The 19,580-nt window shown below is 39.2% G+C and overlaps 1 protein-coding gene across 13 annotated transcripts in view; it reads left to right on the top strand.

Moving 5' to 3' along the window:
* Positions 1-19,580, top strand: part of msi2b (musashi RNA-binding protein 2b) — a 222,844-nt gene that overhangs the window by 2,589 nt on the left and 200,675 nt on the right. For 12 of the 13 annotated variants that reach the window (XM_066695941.1, XM_066695939.1, XM_066695938.1 and 9 more), the window contains exon 5: positions 6,680-6,721. In XM_066695941.1, coding sequence (XP_066552038.1) covers positions 6,680-6,721 — 42 coding nt within the window. Of the gene's footprint in view, positions 1-1,362; positions 1,647-6,679; positions 6,722-19,580 lie in introns of those variants that run through there. The other variant, XM_066695940.1, reaches the window with a different exon arrangement.

Genomic DNA, 19,580 nt, shown 5'->3' with positions numbered 1-19,580 from the left:
ATGTTGATAAAGGTCTTGAGCAAATGTGACACTAGATATTTTCAGTTCTTGGAAATTAATTTAGTAATTAAGTGTTTTTTTTTTTTTTAATCAACATCATAATTTTTTGCGGTTTTAGATTAAAAACATTGACTTAAACCATTTAATGGATAATATTACACACATCGAATGAAAGTTTGGGTTTCATAAGTTAGAAATTATATAAGCATTTGGAAATGTCAGGGGCATGATTGTGCTCCTCAGTGTTGTCAGTATTGTGCTTTTGCCAGAATAAAAGTTTAAATTAAGTAACTAGGGTTGAATAATTAAAAAGTTCTCAGTGATTTAGGTTGGGACGCTAGGTACTTTAAATGTGATTTGATTCAACTAAGAAATCACTGTTTTCTGTGTGTTGTTGATGTTGCTTTTTTCCCTTCAGATTAATTTACAGTGCTGTGTTTAGTCATGTGATGTATAAGGTTTATTTACACAGATCTGTCTTCTGTTAAAATCTTAATTTCTAAACATTGTTTCTCAGCACCTTTTTTTTTTATCATACCCTTAAATGAATGAAGGACCATTGCCAAGTTTGGGAAATTCTGTGATTGGCAAAATTAATTGGCATTTCCACTTTCTGCAGAAATATTGATATTGCAAAGTTAATGTGATAAAACTCCTACCAGTAATTTGTTTTAATTATTAGAAATAAAAATGTTAGTGAAAATGTACCCATTTTACAATGGGTTATCTAGCTCTCACAGGTGTTTAACCCCTTATATATATAATTTTTTTACATATAAAGAAACTTTTTGATCACTGCCTGACAATGTTAAGTAGAGTTTTGGAGTAAAACTCACATTTACCTGAGCTTTCTGCTTAGCAGGTGGCGATATCCTTGCGGTTATTCATTTTTGTTAGTGGCACAATGAATGCAGAGAAATGTATTTTGTTTATTGCCCTTGAAATAAAATCCAAGGATGGAAGAACTCCGAGATGGATATATAGATATGTATATATTATACACGATTGCTGAAGAGAAACTGGAAGCAGCAGTAACTTGTTGCATATCCAATTGTCCTGAAGTGATTGAATTTAGCTTGGCAACATGCAGGAGGGTGCTAATCAAAGGCTTTTATTGCTTCACTGAAAGAACATTTTCAGCATTTAAATGTACTGAAAAAATGGCAAGCCCTAGTTAGTGCGAACTGAAACAACGAAAGTGCCCAGCAGTTTAATGTGGAGGGGTTTTGCAATCCCTGTGTATAATTCAGTTCCACGTTATTGGTATTCAAAACCATTTTGCTCTTAATTCAGATTTAATGTTAAACAGTTCATTCTTTAAGAAACTAAAACTAGTATTTGTCAAAGGCACAATGTCTACGTTGTCCTTAAACATCTTATTTTATTTTTGTATTTAACACCTGTGAGAGCTTGGCTTCTGTGTTCTTTTAGAAGATGGTTAAAAGACTGTCTTTGACTTGGGGAGGAAAGGAAGAAAAGCACCCTCATGTCGTTGCGTGGAGCTCGCTGCTGATCAGTGGATGTCAATGGGCTTGTCTGAATGCAGTGTATGACTTTGTTTCAACGTTCAGTGCAGGCGGCAGATCGGTTGGGTATTGACATGGGAGCGAAGCAGTTGTTTACAGTTGCATTAAGGCTTTGTTTAGGTAATGCTTAACTTACGAAAAAAATTAAAAGTAAAAAATATAGTCGTAAAAATAGATATTTTTAGCCGACTGTAGCTATCAATACAAAGTAGATTTGAATCTAACCGACTAATTTATTTTAATTTCTCTGTAGATTGTTTTTTTTTTTTTTAATCTGGGAAATGCAAAAGGTATTATGTTATTCTACTTGCTGCTGAAGTACACAAATTCAGAACACTTTGTACAGTTTATTATGATTGTCAATACCGTTTTGTTTATTGTCACAACCTTGTTTCTGGCATTGCTTTAAATTTTATATTTATCGAAGTGACAAAGTTATGTTTCAAATGTAATTTGCCAAAGAAAAGCGTACACTAAGATTATTTTGTTTCCATGCTGTCTGCAAAAGCTAAAAACAACATTTTCAGTGTATTCTCATTTTCAGTTGCAAGGTGGAAAAGTGAAGCCTATTGCATTTCCTGTAGCTAGGTACTCTTAGTCGGTGCTATTTATATTGAATCTAATTTAAAGCTCAATGGAAAGGATAGCTGAGTAGTTAGAGTAGAGCAGAATCTTAATTTTCTTCATTTTTCTGTTTTTTGCTGCTAAGAAAATGTATTAGCAAATTCCAATCTGTCTCTCAGACATCTGAAGTAATGCATCTAAATTCTGTATTTACCATTGTTTTTTCTATATAAATGCTTTAAGTGAGACAGAAGTGGGGTATTTTAATGTACAATTATATATCAATTTTCATATGTGGTCAGACTTTAATTGCAATCACTCAAGCTTGAAGAAAAGGCAGAATAATTTCCCCCCCTCCCTTTACTTTGAAATTGTAAACATTTATACACCCATTTAAATTAAAATTTAATGTAATTGTTTACATCTTAGGACTACTACTCCTTGTGATAGATTTAAAAAGACAAACATGCAGATGAGCAGAGATCGTAAATAATGCCCCGACGTTTTTCTGGTTGAAGAGTGCTGCTATGTGGCGTTTTTTTTTGTTTAAGCTCAATAATTGAATGGCTGGAGCTGAAGCGTGACCTCATTGATAGAAGTGATACTCAGACCCTCCTGAAATTGACAGTTAGTTGCTCTTGACGCGTCATGGTGGTTAATGAGTACAGAGCGCAATCCGTCAGCAGACACCGTTGCCCTGCACCGCGGCCCCCGGGGACTTCAAACATTCCCGGGGTTTGTTTCGGAGAGGACAAGATTATTTCTTCCTGAAACGCCGTGGCTTTCCCTTGTATGAGAAACGGCCCTCGCAGCCGGCCTGTGCGGCTCTCGGCAGCCACACCAGGGGACTGTCTGAGATGCAGCTTCCAAATCATCTTACAAAAGGACAGAGCTAAAAACATCTACAGTGTCCAGTGTGTGCAGACCTGTATTCGCAAAGAAAGTGAACAGTTCCTTTATTAAAGCGTTTAACCTACAAACTGTCCACACATTTAAGAACGTCCTAACCTTTAACCAAAACATATCTTCCTCTCCTCTCAATGTAAAACTTTGCTGTTGAAGGAAAGGTTAAGGATGACGGCCCAGGGTACAGTGAGGTATGGTGGCAGCGGAAAATGTCCTGACCTGGACCCCCCCTGAGCCGTCCACCAAGCAAGCATTCTCGCTTGCTCTTAGGCAGCCCAGAATTGCATTTCACTCTCGTAGTTCACCTCAGTGAGGGAGTATGCGGGGGCTGCTGGTATCTCTTCAGAGAGTTTCAGCTCTGAGGGTCCCTTTACATGTAAGGCTGCCTGTAGTCAGGGTACATCATGCAGGAGAACACAGAACCCAGCTGCCACTGAGACTCACAAGACCTGGATGTGTCCCATTGCTCTGCAGTGGGACTGATTCCCAAGAAGGAGAGTTCATGGGTGAAGGAAAATGGCCTTTCTCTGAATGGGCAACCCAGGTGATTCTAGAGGGAGACTGATACTGTGGAAGGGACAGACTGGTGCAGAGTAATTAATGCAGGCTGGGGAAGATGAAGCCCACATCTGGAACCATACATGCAAAGCCATACACACACATACATGTGTATCTATATAAATATACACATATATACACATACACATATATGTAATATAGTTTTTAAAACAAAGCCTTCAATATTTTGAGAAGTGTTGAAAAATGAAATCGGCAATTTTACAACATATTGGCTTACTTTGGGATACAGTATGGTTTTGCTCAAAATAGTGTTTCCATACCTTTATGAATGCCTGTTCCCTTGTCCTGCACAGAACACTGTCATCTTAAATAAAGGTAATATTGGAACCCTCCCCTTTTTTTTCCCTTTTTTTCCAAGAGCAGCATACTGTACACTGTATATTCATGTGTAATATCCTGCTAATGGTCTTTTTTCCCCTGAGTCAGTTATACCCTCTGGGTGGGAAAAGATGTTAATGTGAAAAAATCACCTCTGCCCACAGAAAAAGCAGATAGTACAATCTATTCATAGCATTCAACCCAGCAGAGATAACTGCAAGATGCATGTTGAATACTGGGCTTACGTCGCACAGTGTCCTGTAAAGGGGGGGTAGCCTTCAAAACGAACCAGCTTCATTTATGTCACCGACACCTCTTTAGCACATAAGCTATATGTCTGTCTGTTAGTAGGCAGATATCATGATCATCTATGTATAGTTTGGGGATTTATTGAGGATAATGTATTTGTGGAAAATACTTTTAAATAAAAAACATAATTAAAACAAAACATAAAGTAATAGCTCTTTGTACAGCAGCAGCTGTTTTGGAGAAGTCCCAGCGCAGTTTTTTTAATTTAAAATTTCATTCCAGTCATAAACCTAAAGGAAGCTTGAAATTTAGTCAATAGTGAACTGAACCTTTAGAAAAAACAATCCAGATGTGGGGCTTTATCACATCAAAACCAATCTGTCCTGACAATAAAATGTGCATTCCTGTGATAATCAACTTTGGAAAGATTTTCTGTCATTACATTTTCTTTCTGTAGTATTGTATAATACAAGCTTACAATGATTTAAATGCACAATTTAACACGTTGCCTTAAATGCTCTAGAAATAAGTAAAAAGATAACAAAAAAACATTTGCTTTTCCAACACATTTTACTTGCATATACATCTATATTTATAAAGTGCATGCAGAACTCATTGGTTCAGAATTGTGTTTCAGAAATTAGCCACCAGTGCTTAAATGCATTAGCCACAGATGACGGTGTTAATCGCCTGTCAGTGTTTGGAAGGGGATACACAGTAGAGCTGGTTAGCCAATCTAAATGTAAAGTAGTTAGTGATTTTGACATTGCTGTAAAAACAAGCTATTTTAATGTAATTTTACTGCTTTAAAAGATCTAAACCTTTAACCTTCAGTGCAAAAGGAAAAGTGTCCAGAGAATTTCCCCAGAAGCTATAATAATATATTAAATCCTTTTGGAAGAACTAAAATAACATTGTTAGCAAAAGCTTGCTGCCTGAATCCAGCACATATCCTGCAAAATCACAGATTGAAGAGGCCTAGTGGGACCCTCCTTTAAAACCCTATATTGTAAAAGATGAAAGGAAATAAAATGAGAAGGAAAGGGAAATGGTTTTGTTTGCATTTTTATTTTTTATTGAGAATTGGAAAGCACACTTGTTCAATAACACACATGTAGGATATATTTACGAGTACAAACAACAACTGAACCCCCGCCATATTATGACTAAATGCATATATGTATGCATGTATGTGTTTATGCATATACATTTGTATATATGCCTGTGTATGTGTGTATATATATATGTATATATATAAAAATTCCCTTTGTAGGCTAAGCTTTCTAAGGTAATCAACTTTGCCTTAGGGTAATTTATAGTATGTTCATATATAAAATATGTTTATCTATACATAGAGGTGAAATTCTATAAAAAAAAAAAAAAAAAAAATCATTTTTGGATTAATTTAATCAAGATGCATCTGTACACCTGATCTGTGTTTATCACAGGTGCGTAGGAATAAATCAATCAAACAAAAACACAAACATAAAAGACAAACTCCCACATGCTTTACTTGGCAAGTGCATCGCCTTGCTTATGAAATTCAGTCAGTAGACCTTTATTGTTGAAATGTGTCTTTTCGTGGGGAAACCCAGCCAAGATTGGCAGCTGGTTTTGGTAGTGATTTGAACCGGCACCCTCCAGAACACACGGCTCAGCTTACCGCGGTGTGCGGTTTCACTGTCGGGCAGCACTGGGGCTCTCCGCGCCAAGGTGTGCATTGTACAAATGATGAAAGAGGACATATCCTTCACATGTCTCTTATTTTTCCCGATGCAGAACCTTGTCTTTCCGTGGCTGTACATGCTCATGATGACACTATAGGGGATGACACCCACCCCTTAGACAAATGCTTAAACGCCTTCAGAAAAGAAATGTGCAGAAATAAAAAAGCCCCCCCCCCGAAAGTGTGCATTTATTTTGTGTCACCAAACACCTTCAGCAATTCAAATTAATATACATTTTTTTCAATCAGTCAGAGTGATGGAATAGTTTGAAACTAATCAAAAATCTTTTTTTTTCCTCCCCTCACACAGTGCATGAAATGGCTTCTATTCATTATTAATGTGTGGTTGATTAGGCTTTAAGAACATGCTTCAGTACAAGTTGGCAAGCTTAAAAAAAAAAATGAATGAAGATAATAAAGGGGAAAAAATAAATTGGGGAATGGCAGAGATTGCGCGCTCTCTGTTTCCTTGTTATTGTGTGGCTCAGAATTACAATGGCAGCTAAAACCACAAAGATCCTGCCTTTTCTTCCCCCCCTCTTTTCAAGCTTTCATTAACTTTTGAAAGCTTGAAGATAACACTTCCGTTTGTGTCTAAGCACATAATCGTGCCATGTACTTCAGTGTCTGAGAAACAAGTTTGGACGTTTTCAAGTTGTTCCATGTTAAGATTTATTTTCTTCTTTTATTTGAAATGTTTTTGCAGGATGTGCTGAGTGTTATTATGTTACAACTCTTTTTTTTTTCCCCTATCCCCTTCCCTGTTCCTCCTTTCCCATACCTTCTTTTGTCTGCTGTTCTCTTTTCTCAGATCGATCCTAAAGTTGCCTTCCCCCGACGTGCTCAACCCAAGGTAAGTTGGAAGCTTTGTACCCTCTTCAATTTGGCATCGCAATCAGAGTGAAAAACATCCAAATGAGACAAGGGCACGTTCAGTGTCATTTGTTAGTTATTTATACATTTACTTGATGTATTAGACTATAAATGGCCAGGTTTCCTTTTTAAGCAGTGGCTGTTTATTTGAAGATCACTTTATAAACTTAGCAAGGTTGAAAGCACCGAACCCGATTCAGTCACTTGCGAACCATGTGGACAATTATTCCGCTGATCTGAGAAGAGAGGATTTCAGTAAAAGGGCTCTCTTTGGTACCAAGCACAAATGTTTATACATGGTATCTAAATAACTGTAACAAATAAGGCGGTTTGCCTTGAGGAATGGTCAGTCGCTGCAGATCCTCAGATTGCTGTTTGGTCAGTGACAAAGTGGGCAATGGGAATCCCTGGGGCCATGTTTAAAAATAATTAAGATTGCTGTTCCACGTGGCTTGTTCCCCACCGGTACCAACTTTCAGCAGCCTGTAGAGCAAAGAGGAGCATCCCTCTGTACAATTATACTCTACACCAAGAGATTTCTGCCTACCCAGTATAATAAAACAGACTGTGATCGATAATGGATTTTTTTTCCTGGTGGCACACAGCACAGAGAGGTATTGTTACCGAGCAGTTCAGGTTTCAAACAGGGAATTGGCAGTGAAAGCTTTCAAAGCCTGAGCACATGGTGTCTTAAGGGTATCGGCATATGGTTGAGAAACTACCAGAGACTTGTTTTTGTGTGAACAGCTTTTTTTGTTTTTGTTATTGTTGCTGGTTTTAACCTTAAAGTTTATGTTGCCTGTAAACCAAAATGAATTACCAAATACTATAACTGGACCCCACTTTTACATTTATTTAATGTTTACTCTGTTTAACTCAATGGAAACTGTGTGTTAAACTGCCCAGTGTTTATGTATTTATCTATCTATCTAGACATATGTATAATGTATGTGTGTGTGTGTATTTCTATATATATATATATATATATATATATATATATATATATATATATATAATAGTGTGTGTGTATATCTGTCTATACATGTGTGTATACATTGATCGTTCCTTTCTAAATGAGAATTACATTTCCTTTTTGGGTTAGGAAAATATACTTTTCCTTTATTCGTTTCTGCATCTCTCATTCTGCATTTTCTTTTCCTTTTTTAAACAAAAAGGACTATGACACATTAACAGAATTTGTAGGTTAAACCATATCTTGAGTCGTCTTAGCATCATGAGCTTAAGGGCAAGCTCATTAGTGAAGAAAAGGGGTTTTATTTGTTTTAGTATTAAGAGGAGAACGTGGCTTTCACAGGATCTTAAAGAAATAGGATTAAGGCAGTTAGATTAGCGTTGCATGGGTTTTTCCTTCATGTACAATTAAAGTTCCTAATAAACAGTCTGAGGCTGCTTATTTAGGAGGTTCATTTTTGTTAATTTGAGAAATGGGTTGGGGATTTTTTTCCACCCTTCCTTTTCTTTGGATTCGTCCTGATTTTATTGTCATTTTAGTTACTTATTTGATTTGTATTTTTTAAAGGAGTCAGCCCTTAGTGCTCAGATTTTTTTTTTTTTTTTTTTTTAAGCCAGGAAGGTTATTTTGTTTAGTGTATATGACCTTTACCCTTGGCCCATTTATCTGTGGAATCCAGTCCATGGTTTACTTCCAGCCTGCTTCCTATTGGAAAATTAATGGTGTATGGTAGGCCCTTGCTCTTTGGAGAAGGCAGTGTCCATGCAGGCTCTTTGTACCATATTCTCAGTATGGCTGTCTCGAATTAAAGGTTGTTTGAGGTAGTCAAGTTAATTCAAATACCCAGTGTATTTGTCCCCCTATTGTGTGTTTAAAAGCCTAAATCAAACGTTCTTACTATTAGTTCCAGTTTGATTTCTTTCACATTTCCCTTTGCTATTATTGCTATTTCTTGTCTTAATTTTTTTTTTATAATAATAAGTTTAGTGCAGAGTGGAGGTCGGTCAGCATTATAGGGAATTTTGAAGACCATGGATATTTAGTCTAAGTTGTTCCTTAATTGTGTAATGCCAGCCAAAAAATACCTGTCAGTTCTTTTGTTGCATAAAATGATTCCATTCACCTTCCACAGTGCGGGCTGCTGTTTATTGTAAAATGCTAAACAGTGAAAGGATTCAGCAGAATTATAATAGTTCCAGCTTTGGCCTCTTCTCTTCTGCTTTGTTATGCTCTGGATGTCCTAGTTTTTTAGGTCAATCTAAGAGGGAAGAGCACTAATAGGCTTTTTATTTCAAATTGATAGGAAGTGTATTGTTGACATTACTTGAGATAGGCTTCTGGCCTACAATGCTATTATTTTTTAGACAGATCTTAGCATGTCCAAACATGATTTTAATTGATACCAGTACTACAGTGGCTGATATTTTCCTCTAGAAAGAAGAGCAGTGGTTTGCTTTAGCTTTGTGCGCTAATTCTGCTATTGGGAACACGTGGATTAATGAGGCTTCATGTGATTAAGAAAAACTATCCTTAAGTAAGGAAATATGTTAATCTTCATCTTACTGTTTATTTACCTTGGGAAGATTATATATTTTTCAAACTAATATTTGAGAAAGCTAGTGACTGTTCTGTTGATAATTTAAAATATTTATTCATGAACATCTTTGGGCAAAGCAGGCAGCTATTTTACTGGAACTTTAATTAAATGTTCCTCGGCTCAGGCCTTTTAAAGTTGACTGAAAACTCCAGAGTGGCACAGAGTGCTTTGTATGGGGAGACTTCAAAGATCCAGCTTGCCTCCGAGTCTGAATGGATGCCATGCTGGCATTCCCTGACAAACTTGAAAACTATCTAAAAACGATTGTTTATACCATTCGAGTGTAGATCTCACAACAACCCCCTCTGTCCTGGCTTCACCGCACGACTTTGTCTGAATGGAAGGGGGGCATGGCGTAGCTGTAGATGAGTTTTGTTTTACATGTAGATTTCTTTTTGTTTTGTTTTGTTTTGTGCCACTTGTATTCGATGTACTGTGTGCACTTCATGTACTTAGCCAGAGAGAAAGCTGTTCGGTCCCGTGGTGTGGGAGCTGAAGGAAGACGTGTTGCTGAGTGTGAAAACTGCTCGCCAAGATTTTAATGAAGTCCAAAGGTGACACTGTGTGAAGTGCATAGTGCCCCTATGGAGCGAAACTTGAGGTCCCGCCAGGACAGCGACTCCAGCAGAGAATGGCCGCTCTCGCTCCTCAGCTGAGCGGCGCCAGGCCAATTAGGAGCTCCGAGGAAACGCTTGTGTTCAACCATTCTTGTGTGTTGCAGCTGAATACTAAGGAGTCGAAACCAAAACGTTTTGATTTTCGAGATGCGTTTGGCAGGATATTTTCTTCTCCTGCTTCTCCTGCTGTGTCTGTGTAGATGTGAGGAAGGGGCTGTGCAGTCCTGACATCATCATAAACATAGGTTTTGGTCTCTCCAAGTTCAGTTATAAAATGTATGTAATTTATTACTGTATCCTCGGCATGAGGCCCAAATTCTGATTTTGTTTGAAGCCCTTGGCATGACAGGGCAGCACCATAAGGAAGGGATGAAAGGGTAAGGGTTGATAAGATGAGAACTAGACTGCACTTTTAGTCAGGATTGCAATTACCAAGCCTCCTTTCTGTCTGTTCGCAGTTAACTAAAGATAGACATTTTGTATGTGATCTACAATTAATGCAGCCAAAATAATAATGAAGAAGGAAACAACAACAGCCACCTGTCATCAAGTTCTTAAAGATTGGTACAGTTCCTTCTTGCTTCTACATGACCTGAGTCTTGGTTCAGTGGAAAGGAGGCCCAGTCAGTTTAAGCATGTGTGACTCTCTGAAGCTTTTCTCACTGGTTTGCCCGAGTGGGCTGCCGTGCTGAACTCTTACTGGGATTGTTTGGAGCCTATCTTTGTACCATGCCATGCGTGTGTGTTGTTTTGTTTTATTTTATTCTCTCTTCTCCTTTCTACTTCAGTTAGTTTTTGCAGGGAGTTCTTGGGGCTCTGTGTTAACAATGGCGCAGGCTGCACGCAGACAGCAAGAGAGGGCAGAGGGCTGCCGGAGCTAGCCTAGCAAAAACTGATGTTGAGTGACATTAATGAGGAGACCAGGCAGGCAGGAGCAAAAACAAGATCCTCCTCTCACCAGGCGCACTAACAAAGCCTTCCCAGGGTCCTCTGCATAGGAGCAACATGGTGACATCATCTCCCGCTCTCCCCGTCTCCTTTTATCAGTCGATAGTCTGTAGTCACCTGCTCCACATCTTCTCTGGGAGCATTAAAACAAATCAAATCAAATCCCACCCCTGAGTTTCTGCTAACCCTCTAGTTGAGAATCTGTGGATTGTAACGAAGAGACTGACCATGTCTAACTGTTTGTGATTCCATGTAATGGCAAGAGAAAGGGATATAAGAATGCCTCCTGTGTAAGCTGTGTCACAGGAACACATTCGGCAGATGTGTCCTTTGTGTCCTTAATCGTTTTTTATCCAGTACTATCACTTTGCAATCCGATAATCACTCCAGGGAATACAAACTATACAGAAATAAAGACCTAGTACATAGAATAAGTGCTTGCTTTGAAGCTCAGATTGATATTTTAAATCATACATATGTATGCATTGACTCAAATGTGTGCATGATTTATTTTAATGTATTATTTGTTTTTATGTATGGTGATGAACATGATGGTGATAAAGAAATGTTATGATTCTTTAAAAAAATAGTTTTCCTACATGTAATTATCCACTGTACAAGCCTACTGTTCTATTACTTTTATAACAATTTATGAAAATATTGACAAATTCTGGTATATTTTAATTACATACATGGCTGTATTTATGAGAGCTTCCGCATGGTGGGAGCAATGTTAGCACCGTATGCTAACACTAGTAATAAGAGCAATAATAATAGTGGTATCAGTAATAATAATAATGCTGGTGTAGCTAACTGCTTCGTTGTTGGAGCAGGGCATTGTGGGAAATTGTGGGAGTCAGGCAGGGCTCTGGAGGCGAGCTGGGGAGAGTGACGATCCCCGGAGCGTATACCGCGCCACTCTGCCCCTTGCCCATGACTCCACCGTAGTGCTGTGAAGTGTGGACTCTCAGCCTGCTATGAGAGGGAGTTGCTGATATTGATAGTCTCTTGAGTGCAGATTAAATTCAGGATTTGTCAGAACTCCGAATGTATCTCATAAGTGCCAGAGAACAGCTTATAAGTTTTTTTTTTTTTTGCTGCTTCTTTTTTTTGTGTGTGTGTATATTATTTGTCACACCTGAAAAGAAGGCACAGCTGTGCAGAAAGTCATTATCAATTTTCTGGTACACTTGCCATGAGAACTGATTAAAGTTCTTTAGAGAGATTGCAGTTGCTTTCTTCGCTTTAGCTCAAAGCACACCCCCAGACACTACACTGACACTAGATCGACGACAACGCCGAGCACTGCGCCACCTTATACGCATCACGGCGTTCTTGCGTTGGAGACATCTCTGAAAACTTTTACTCTGCACTCTTTCAGCTGTGGGTTTTCTGATTGTAATTGCGTTTAGATTTGTTCCGTCAAAAGATGTAGCAGCAGCAGCAGCAGCAGCATATATTTATATAAATTGGTTTGCTATTGTAAAAGATCAAAAACACAATTTCTTTTCAAAGACATTATTCATAAATGGTAGCTTTCATGTGGCCTTTTAAAATCAGATTTTTCCATTTAATACATTAGAGATGTTTGCCCAACCCACTGGAGAGTGTGGTAAAAGTGGTCTGCAGGTTAAAGCTTTGTGTGACTACAATCACAGGCAATAGAACAGTTATTATAATTGTATTTGTAATGTCTGGAACTGGTGTAGTGTAGAGTGTTTCTGGTTTGGTCTGGTAGTCATAATGGTTTTAATACAAGCTCTGGCCATCTGTGTGCATTGTATTCGTGGGACCTCTGTGTAACTCTTAGCTGGTACCTTTAACTGCATATTAAGGCTTGATTTGAGCTTTATCAGCCAGGCCCTGCCCGCAGTGCTGGAGCCTTTGCCCTGTGCTTGTCCTTCACTGGATGGCAATGCTATTCTTCAGAAGTAGCTGCAATAGCTGTCTGCCTGGGTGGCTGTACTTTCTCCTCCCCTGCTTCTGAGAGCAGTTTTTTTTTTCTTTTCTCCCCCCCTCCTTTCTCCTCTACTTCAGCCCATCCTTCCCTTTTCTTCCTTTTTCCCTCCTCTTGCCCTGGGGGCAGGCTTTTGTCAGGTTGGTGTTTACTAGGCTGCAGTGTGGTGTGCTATTTGGAGACTGGCTGCGTTGTTTCATTGGGCCTGAACGCGAGTCATGATGGACAGCCCCTAAATGACAACGCCCCCCCCACCCCCCCCCGCTCACTTGCTCAAGCTCTCCCTGCAGCATGATAAATCTGATGCTAAATTTAGAGACAGTTTTTCTCGGGCAGAGAGAGATTACCGACACACACAGAGAACGGACGACTGGCAGTCTCTCTCGTAACAACAGCCCCATTAGAAAAAGGCAGGCCCCATTTTCCCACCCCCTCTTTTTCAATAAGATTTTTTTTATTGGGTCTGAACAGGTTTTATATTTTTTTCCCCCCAATCTCTCCCTGCCCCACTGCCCATGATTTCCCCTTAAATGTGAACTACAAACACTAGCTATCAAATAACCTTGAATGCCAAGCAACACAGTTTTGTCTCTTTCTCAGATTCTGTGTTTCCTCAGAACACAGCCATCAGGTGGACATTTATCTACATTTTAGACATGTAAACTGCATGTTTTAATCCCAGATTTAAGTGTTACAATTTCTAAGTAGGCCTGTAAGGTGGGCTTAATTGTGTCGAAGTGAATGTGTTTGCAGTCACTAGGATGTAATTGTTGAATTCAAAATACAGAATAAATATTGGAACCTAGTTTGATCACAAATGCTCTTGCTTATAAGCTTCTGCCTGTAAATCAATAGCTTATCAAACTCATTCCAGTAGGTTTACAGGATGTATACTGTAAGGAAACCAACCTCTTTACACAGATGTAATTGTGCTTTGACCTCAGATGACCTTTAAGTCATGTGGTCTCGCTAGGTTAGTTTCCTTTCTCAGTCTTTTATATATTTTTCCCACCAAGTCACTTTTTAAACCTGAATTATTTTATTCTTTGTACCCTCCACACCTCCTCTTCTTCCAGCTTAGTGAGCACTAAAACACACTTTAGCACTGGGTGTGTTATTACTGTAAAATACATTTGTTAATATTTGTATAGTGTTTGTCTTGGAATGTACCTGTGCCTGGCAGTTTACATGTGTGTTTGCGGCAGTTAAAAAAAAGAACAAAAAAAAATCAATCTTTAGCTCAGGACAGATTTTAAGGTTTCCTGATGGCATAAATGAACAGTGATATAATTCAGCTTCCCACTAGTGCTTTTCAGAGCTGCACTTAGACTCAACAGGGACAACAGCCCTCTTGGCTCCTGATGAGATTTCACAGCCAAATACTAGACGGCTGGTAGAAGTTTAGTATCATGTGTTTTAAAGGTGCTTTTCTCTCCATTTTTTGGATGCTCTGATATGGAGAGAGGCGGCTGCTCATGCCATTTTTGTGTTTTTTTTTTTTTTTAAAAGAGCTCTTGAAACGTATTGTGTTTTTGCTCTGCTAGGCTGTATGAGTTGATCTGTTTTCATTTCCTGGGCTCAGAGCACTGTCTGCTCTGGTCAGAATAAACATGGCGCTGCAGGGGTGGGAGGGGGGCGTGCCCTTGTGGAGTTTGTCTAACCCCGTGTATCTGCACAGCACAGGGCATTTCAGTGTCATGCTAATCCAGTTGGAAATATATAGCAGAAAGGAATGAGTTGCTTGGTTAACTCTGTAAAGGTGGACATAGCATATCGACTTGAAGTTGGACATTTCCTTGCAAATGTATGTATTCAAATTAGGACGGGGATCCCCTAAAGTATGTAAAAAAACAAAAATACAACTTTTGATCAGAAATTTACCTTAATTGGGAAGGAAATTTGTTGATGAAGTTAAAAGCTGTAGTCAATAATTTGGATTGTATTTAAAGGATTATCTTGTCTTTCATTACATATGTTTTTGAAGCTGTCTTGAGTACTGAAAAAAACAGGATGGTAGTCAGAAATGAAATGAGTGCAGTATTATTTTATTACAGAATATCTCTACTGTGTTTTTTAATTACAAATGTGTATGACTGTAAAGCTATTTCTTTACAGGGAATATTCCATTCCAGATGTAGGAAGATAAAATGGCTTTGTGACGCAGTCTCATGGGCCTAGACAGTTGTAAACTCAGATACCAAGGTGACGGCAGCTACAACTAAACCAACAGAGAAAGCAGCGGAACACCATGAGAAACATGTAGGCTGCAAACAGAGAATTAAAAAAGACACAAGCTACAAACTCCCTTCACTCATGACAATTTCAGACAGATTTGTGTGCAAATGTTGTTTGACGGGAAAAATGCTATTGTAGCCCTTATTTGAACTTCAGTGCCCTTGTTTTTCTTTTCTTTTCTTTTCTTTTTGAATAAAGTTTTCCAAGGTCCATCACATGCTCTTTTAATCCACAAAGTCCTGTGCACGTGGGCTGTGAAAAGTCCAGTGTGTGAGTGAGTTAGCAGGCAGGCAGGCAGGCAGGCAGGCAGTACTAATATAGACTTTTTTTTGTGGGGGGTGTCTTTTAAGCCAACTTTTTTTTTTTCTTTTTCCTTTTTACCCCCCTGTTAAACAGTTCCTTTTGGTGAAACTGCACATAACGGCTTCCCTCTGTTCCTAATCACTTCCACAGCTTAAAGCAATTATCTGTGGTTAGTACTTTGTGGTTTTACTTCTTGTCAGTTAAAGTTTTTTGCTGGATCTTTTAACTGTCAGCCATTATAATATGTCTGTGAATTTATATTAATAGATTTATCACCCTCTAAAGTACTGAGCATGAGCTTTGGGATTTCTCCATTATTTCTGTATAAATCCCAGTCCTTGGCATTTCAATACAGTTGATGCATGGTTTTCTAGAAGATGTCGATGAGCATCATAGTACATGTACAGCTCCTATTTGTCTATCAGCATTGGATTTGTTGTGGTTTTGACATGCAACAGTGTGAGGACATATTAATCATTTCATATCATGTTAAGCTCACACCTGTTGTTTTATTTTTAGAAGAAAATGAAACCTTAATAAGTTTGATTTAAGCCCATGTGAAGAACTTCAGAATGTTTTTGTAGCATTGGGAGTTTCGTTTCAGGTGTTCAGAAGAGCGCAGTTAACTCAGTGTGGAGGAAAATGCTTCTGAGTATGGCCAGCAGTGTTCAATATCCTGTGTTTACTCAGGGTTAAGTTTAACTGTTTTGTCAATCCTTTATTTTATACACGCCGAAAGTGCAGCAGGCTTCAAAGGTTCAAGCAGTGATGGACTCTCTTTTTTCCTCCCCCGTTCTAAGTTGTACAGTATATCTGACAGATGTTTACACAAAAGTCCTATAGGCTACTCCATCATGCTTACTTAAGGAAGAAGAACTCAAACCTGCTAGTACTGTAAAGTGTAATTAGGTAGCTTTTAAGATTAATCGAGCAATTATCTTCATGACGCAGCAGTACTTAAGATATCTTTAAGTAAATATACAAAGCTGTTAGGAAGGAAGCTGCTGCATGTTATATATTTGACTGGAGCCGTTTGAAGAGAATGGGGATTGATGTCTGTTTAAAGACAAATTAATGGCTCTATAAGATATGGCTTGAAAAAACACTAGAGGGCGAAGCATTTGTAGAGGTGATGGCAGGTCACGGGTTGGTTAATCTGAAATAAAACAAAGATTTATTTTTTCTCCCTCCCTCCCACATCTGCCCAAATTCCTACCATAAATAAATAAATACAGAAAATGGCAAATAAAATCATGAAATGGCACTCTTTACCATTCTGTATGTATGCTGTAAGCATTAATCATTCCATTGATTTGCGGAAGTGTGGGACAAGCTGACTTGAAATGGCTTGTGTTTAATAAAGTTGCTTGATGCACACTGATGGCCTTGGCGTGTGCGCACGGCATGTCAATGTGTGTTTGTGAACGTGAAGCCCTGGTGGGCTGCTGCTGGGCTCCAGAAGAGTGCCTCTGTTTAATCCAGACCCCCAGACACGTCACTAATGGCTGGACTGTTCTCTGGCCTCTGGGGCAGTGTGCTGCCTGACCTTTGTGTTTCAGATCCAGCAAAACCGTGAAACGCACATCTGCTCCAACCCATTATAACTAGCAAAGCGAATTGCACAAGGTTTGTTATGGGACCAAGTGTGTTCTTTGTTGAATTTACATTGTCATGCTATATTTGAAAAGACGACGGATTTATTTTTAATTACAGAATGTTCTCAAATGCTGGCTACATCATGTACACACACACACACACACACACACACACACACACACACACACACACACACACACACACACACACACACACACAAATGTTTGATATCTTATTTTTTTTTGTATTAGAAAAACAAGCTAAAGTAATGTGTTTGAAAGTCAAATATATAAGTGCAGCCCTTTCAGGCCTAAAGGATGAGGTTATGGCAGTCAGACTGAAGTTATATTATCAGGCGCTGTGGGCTGGAGAGCCGTGCCACAATGGCTGAGAGGTTTAATTGTATTAAAGGAGACGCACCTTGGCTGAATCCTTTTCAAGGCCAAAAGAAAAAGAGGAGTTGGGGGGGGAAGAAAAAGTATTAAATAGAGGAAGCTGAGAAGGATGGCTGGGACAATGGCTTTTATTCAGAGTGCTCTGTGGGACCCTGGGAGTAAATGTCGATTCCCTGTAGTGCAGGAAGGTTGTGTTCCTTTGGTTGGTTGCTATGGAGCACATTTGTGGCGGCAGGTATCCTCCCTGTGAGAGCGTTCAGCTGGGCCCCAGTGGAGGGATGGGGGAGTGTGTGCCAGCTCTCCTGCTATTGGCTGAATACAGCGAGGTTCATTAGACAGGGGGCCAAGGGGGAGGGTGGGAAGCCCTGAACTCTCACTCCGGCCTCAGCATAGGAGAGGCTGAGACTCCGTCGCATGCTTTCTGGGTCCGGTTTCACCCTCCCCAGTGCGCAGGTTGGTGCTGGCTTGGGGGCTGTGTGGGAGAGGATGTGATTCAGACCTGGAAGCAATTGAAGACAGAAAGTCATTAATCGCTGGTCTCTAAGGATTCGGGAAGGATGGACTGGAGATTAGGCAGAGGTTTTGAAAACAAACCATAAATAATTTAAATCCAAATAAAATATTATGTAAGATGTTTTGTATACATATATATATATACACACACACACACATATACATATATATTTATATATGCTACTAACTATAATATAGCATCAATTAATTTTTAAAGAAAGGCAGAAAATGCCTGGCAGATTTCATTGGGGAATGAGGATGGTCAGTCTGCGAAGGGGTCAAATGGGAGACTGTGTTCTTCTTTAACTGAGGGTTCAGTATTCCCAATTTTCACAAGAATGTCACTATTTTAGGAGCTCCACCCCTGGCTGATCGCTGCTAATCAAACGCTGTCAAAGCCACCGCGCTTAGACAACCTTTTTACACTAGAGTTGGAAAACACAGCATGGTGCTTTGTGGAAACTATGCAAGTGCTGCAGAAAGCATCACAATGCTCCATGATTAATTTTTACTGTTTGGAAAAATCGTGGAAAATGGAATCTGATGATTCCAGATAATTTGCATTTTCAGAATCAGTTAACACACAGGGAGAAAAAAAATGGTGGAGGCACTTGGGGGAGGGGGAATGGATGGTGTTACGGTTATTGATTGTGATGTGACAGCCCTACTCCCTTCCACCCTCAAAGATGATCTAGTAACTGATCGTTGCCTCACTGGATGAGGAAGGCCTTTCACAACAGCTGTGACCTTTGCTGACAGAGTTATGGATAGCAAGCTCGGCTCCTAATTTAATGGTTGATGTGCCAGGGGGAGAACAGTGGTTGGGAATTCTAGAATTGTTGTGGTAACAATAACAATTCCATTCTTTCAAGTCAGCTGTTACACTGCAATCTGTGACGGCTCACACTGACCTTGGAGACTCGGCGATGTTGATACATCCTTAAACAAGTGCAGCATATCCTCGTTGAGAAACAGCATCACTACTGCAGTGGTTATTGCAGCTGTTAACAGATATGTCCCCCTAGCCACCCCCTTGTTTCAAACAGTCTAAATTGATTTGAGTGATCAATTTCCTGTGTTATTAACAAAGTTTAAGTGGGTGTCCTTGCAATGAAAATATTATTAGGTATGAGCTAGTGGTATAATGACTACACAGCCTGTTATTATGAAAATGAGTGGAGGTGTTAAATTTGCCAAGCTTAAATTATTAGTTTAAAAATAAAATGAACAGCTAAGTATTTCAGAGTCACGTGCTTAACATATAATGCTGAACATGGTTATTCATTTGAAATGGGCAGGATGTGTATATCCAGTGATAGTGATGATATTAATGATCAACAGTATCGATCTATAAGATACTATCGTTCATGTTGAGCCAGTATATTATCATATATTTCCTGCATGGAAACACAGACGTCTGAGATTGGGGGGTCATCTGTCTCTCTATTCACCTGTGCTACGACCTTCATGCTAGTCCATAGCTATTCCCCCGGTGACTCTTCTGCATGCCATGGGATTGTGTGTCTTTGTAACTGCAGCAAGTATGCTAATTGAATCGCTTGGACAGCTTTTAAGATGCACGTGTTATTAAACACAGATCTGCGGCCGATCTGCCTTTCAGAGAAATTGGATTAGGGGTAATCTGGCCCCGGAGTGTCAGAAGGTCGTGGAGTGAGAGTTTCTGCGGGGACAGGGGGTGGGACTC

Source organism: Amia ocellicauda, chromosome 22 (assembly GCF_036373705.1).
Source record: "Amia ocellicauda isolate fAmiCal2 chromosome 22, fAmiCal2.hap1, whole genome shotgun sequence".
Lineage (NCBI taxonomy): Eukaryota > Metazoa > Chordata > Actinopteri > Amiiformes > Amiidae > Amia > Amia ocellicauda.
Note: the sequence above shows the minus strand (reverse complement) of the source record. Positions and strands in the feature narration are given on the sequence as shown.